This window comes from Eriocheir sinensis, unplaced genomic scaffold, assembly GCF_024679095.1.
Source record: "Eriocheir sinensis breed Jianghai 21 unplaced genomic scaffold, ASM2467909v1 Scaffold103, whole genome shotgun sequence".
NCBI classification, from domain to species: Eukaryota; Metazoa; Arthropoda; class Malacostraca; order Decapoda; family Varunidae; genus Eriocheir; species Eriocheir sinensis.
The window spans coordinates 97,501-100,775 of NW_026110330.1; the positions used below are offsets into that span (position 1 = coordinate 97,501).

At 48.0% G+C, this 3,275-nt stretch overlaps 1 protein-coding gene across 2 annotated transcripts in view; it reads left to right on the forward strand.

The window, feature by feature from the left end:
- LOC126988996 (protein limb expression 1 homolog) overlaps positions 1 to 3,055 on the forward strand; it is an 18,585-nt gene extending 15,530 nt beyond the window's left edge. For both annotated transcript variants that reach the window (XM_050847464.1, XM_050847465.1), the window contains exons 3-4: positions 322 to 462; positions 1,084 to 3,055. In XM_050847464.1, the coding sequence (XP_050703421.1) occupies positions 322 to 462; positions 1,084 to 1,524 (582 nt within the window). In that variant the 3' untranslated portion in view covers positions 1,525 to 3,055. The remainder of the gene's footprint in view (positions 1 to 321; positions 463 to 1,083) is intronic.
- The last annotated feature ends 220 nt before the right edge of the window (positions 3,056 to 3,275 follow it).

Genomic DNA, 3,275 nt, shown 5'->3' on the forward strand with positions numbered 1-3,275 from the left:
CTTCAGAAAGCTGTCCTCAACTGTCCCAAGCTTCCCCAGTTGCCCCTTTGCCTGATATTGTCCCATAGAGCTGAGATTTCGCAAGAAGGAGGATATCTTGATGTTCGCTTGTTCTCAGCTGTCCCCATCACCCCTGGACCCTTGAAAAAGCTATCCCCAACTGTCCCCAACTGTCCCAAGATTTATTTGTTATTTTATCAATCCCCCATTTTAAAAACCCATTCCTTGACATGACCCATCCCTTCCCATCCCCCCTTATCACCCATTCCTCCTCTCCCAATCCCCCCCGTCACCCCCTAACTCCCCTTTCTCCCCCCACAGAACTGCCCCACGAAGGCTGAGGCTCGACGCAGCGCCGCCAAGATCGCCCTCATGAACAGCGTCTTCAACGAGCACCCTTCCAGGCGCATATCCGACGAGTTCATTGAGAAGGCCGTGGCTGACGCGAGGGCGCAGTTCAAGGTGAGGAGGAGGAGGAGGAGGAGGAGGAGGAAAGGAAGAAGAGGAATGATTTTGGCACTGTTCGGGTAGTCTGAGGCTCTGTTTTCTCTTGACATCTTTTAACTTTGGCATTGTTTGGGTACTGTTAGGCATGATTTTGGCACTGTTTGGGTAGTCTGAGGCCCTGTTTTGGTACCGTTTTGACATTATTGGCACTGTTTGGCACTCCTCGGCACTCTTTGACATCTTTTAGCACTCTTTGGCATTGTTTGGGTACTGTTAGGCATGATTTTGGCACTGTTTGGGTAGTCTGAGGCCCTGTTTTGGTACCGTTTTGACACTATTGGCACTGTTTGGCACTCACTAACACCGTATCTGGCACCTTTTAGCACTCTTTGGCACTGTTTGGGTAGTCTCATGTGCTATTTTGGTCCCGTTTTGACACTTGGCACTGTTTGGAACTCCTAGGCACTCACTAACACCGTATCTTACACCTTTTAGCACTCTTTGGCATTGTTTTGGTACTGTTAGGCATGATGTTGGCACTCCTAGACATTTGGCAGTCTTTGGCACACTTGGGCATTTGTTTAGTACCGTTGGCACTGTTTTGGCACTTCTAACCCCCTTCTCCCTTCTCCCCAGCACGTTCCGGACATGTCTCTACCCCAGAGTGACCCCGACGAGGCTGACAACCCAAGCACGGGCATTGGCGCCTTCAGGTTCATGCTGGAGACCAACAAAGGGCGGACGATGCTCGAGTTCCAGGAGCTGATGACTGTCTTCCAACTCCTCCACTGGAACGGATCTCTGAAAGCCATGCGCGAGAGGCAGTGTTCCAGGCAGGAGGTGGTCGCTCACTACTCCCACCGCGCCCTGGACGATGATATGCGCTCACAGATGGCGCTGGACTGGATCGCAAGGGAGCAGGAGAACCCCGGGGTGATCTCGCGGGAGCTGGGACAGAGCGAACGGGAGCTTGAGGCCGCACGTCTGGCTGGGCGGGAGTTGCGTTTTCCCAAGGAGAAGAAGGATATCATGATGCTGGCCTGTTCTCAGCTGTCCCCCTCGCCACTGGACCCTTGAAAGAGCTGTCCCCAACTGTCCCAAGCTTCCCCAGTTGCCCCTTTGTCTGATATCGTCCCACTGAGTTGAGATTTCGCAAGAAGGAGGATATCTTGATGTTCGCTTGTTCACAGCTGTCCCCATCACCCCTGGACCCTTGAAAGAGCTGTCCCCAACTGTCCCATCCTTTCCCAGTTGTCTCTTTGTCTGATATTGTCCCACAGAGCTGAGATTTCGCAAGAAGGAGGATATCTTGATGTTCGCTTGTTCACAGCTGTCCCCATCACCCCTGGACTCTTGAAAAAGCTGTCCCTAACTGTCCCCAACTGTCCCAAGCTTCCCCAGTTGCCCCTGTGTCTGATATTGTCCCACAGAGCTGAGATTTCGCAAGGTCTAGGGGGATATGATGCTAGCCTGTTCCCACCTGTTCCAATCCCCCTATACCCGTTAACACGCTCCCCCACGCTTCCTCACGCACTCCCACGCTCCCCTCTCCCCCATTCACCCTTAGAGGCTCTCCCAGACAATATCTTTTCCTGCAACGTTGAAAGAGCTGAGATTTCGCAAGGTCTTGGAGGATATCATGAAGCTAATCTATTCCCACCTGTTCCAATCCCTCTAGACCCCTTAACAAGCTCCCCCACGCTTCCTCACGCTCTCCCCAGCTCCCCACGCACTCCCACGCTCCCCTATCCCCCCTGTGACCCTAGAAGATATACCAACTCTCACTAGAGCTTGAAGATATCCCAACTGTCACAATGTCCCATAGACCGCCCAGTCCCAGTATACTCCGCTCCCACGCTCTCCCATGCTCTCCTTGACACCTGACAGCTCTCCCAATGCTCCCTAAGGCTCTCCCACGCTCTCCCACGCTCTACTAGTGTCTGAAAATGTCATTAGAGTTGAGTTTTGTAAAGGAAAGGAAAGGGAATTTTGAGACCTAGGTGTTGCAAGGTCTCCCAGTGTTTCGTGATATGTAATTTTGTGTGTTCTGCTTGTTATTATTATTATTATTATTATTATTATTATTATTATTATTATTATTATTATTATTATTATTGGTGTTGTTATTGTTGTTGGGTGATTTTTTTATTATTTATTTATTATTATTATTTTTATTTTTATTATTATTTATGTCATTTTTATATAGGCTATTATTTCTCTATTGTTGTTTTTTCCTTTGTTTTCTCTCTCTCTCTCTCTCTCTCTCTCTCTCTCTCTCTCTCTCTCTCTCTCTCTCTCTCTCTCTCTCTCTCTCTCTCTCTCTCTCTCTCTCTCTCTCTCTCTCTCTCTCTCTCTCTCTCTCTCTTTTTCCAATTCTCTCTCTCAAATTTCATCTTTTCCAATTTTCTCTCTCTATCTTTATCTAATCCTCTCTCTCAAAATTTCTCTCTCTAATTTTCTCTCTCTAATTCTTTCTTTTTGTAATCATCTCTCAAATTCTCTCTTTTTAATTCTCTCTCTCTAATTCTCTTTTTCTAACCCTCTCTCTCTCTCTCTCTCTCTCTCTCTCTCTCTCTCTCTCTCTCTCTCTCTCTCTCTCTCTCTCTCTCTCTCTCTAACTCTCTCTCTCTCTCTCTAACTCACTCTCTCTCTAACCTTCTCTCTCTAACCCTCTCTCTCTATATATCTCTCTCTCCCTCTAACCCCTTCCCTTCCCTTCCCCTCCTTTCCCCCATTGTAAATACTGTAAATACCGACTCCAAAGAATTCTATTGTGTAATTATTAAAAAAAACTGTTTAGTTACCCCGATGATACTGCTTAACGTGGC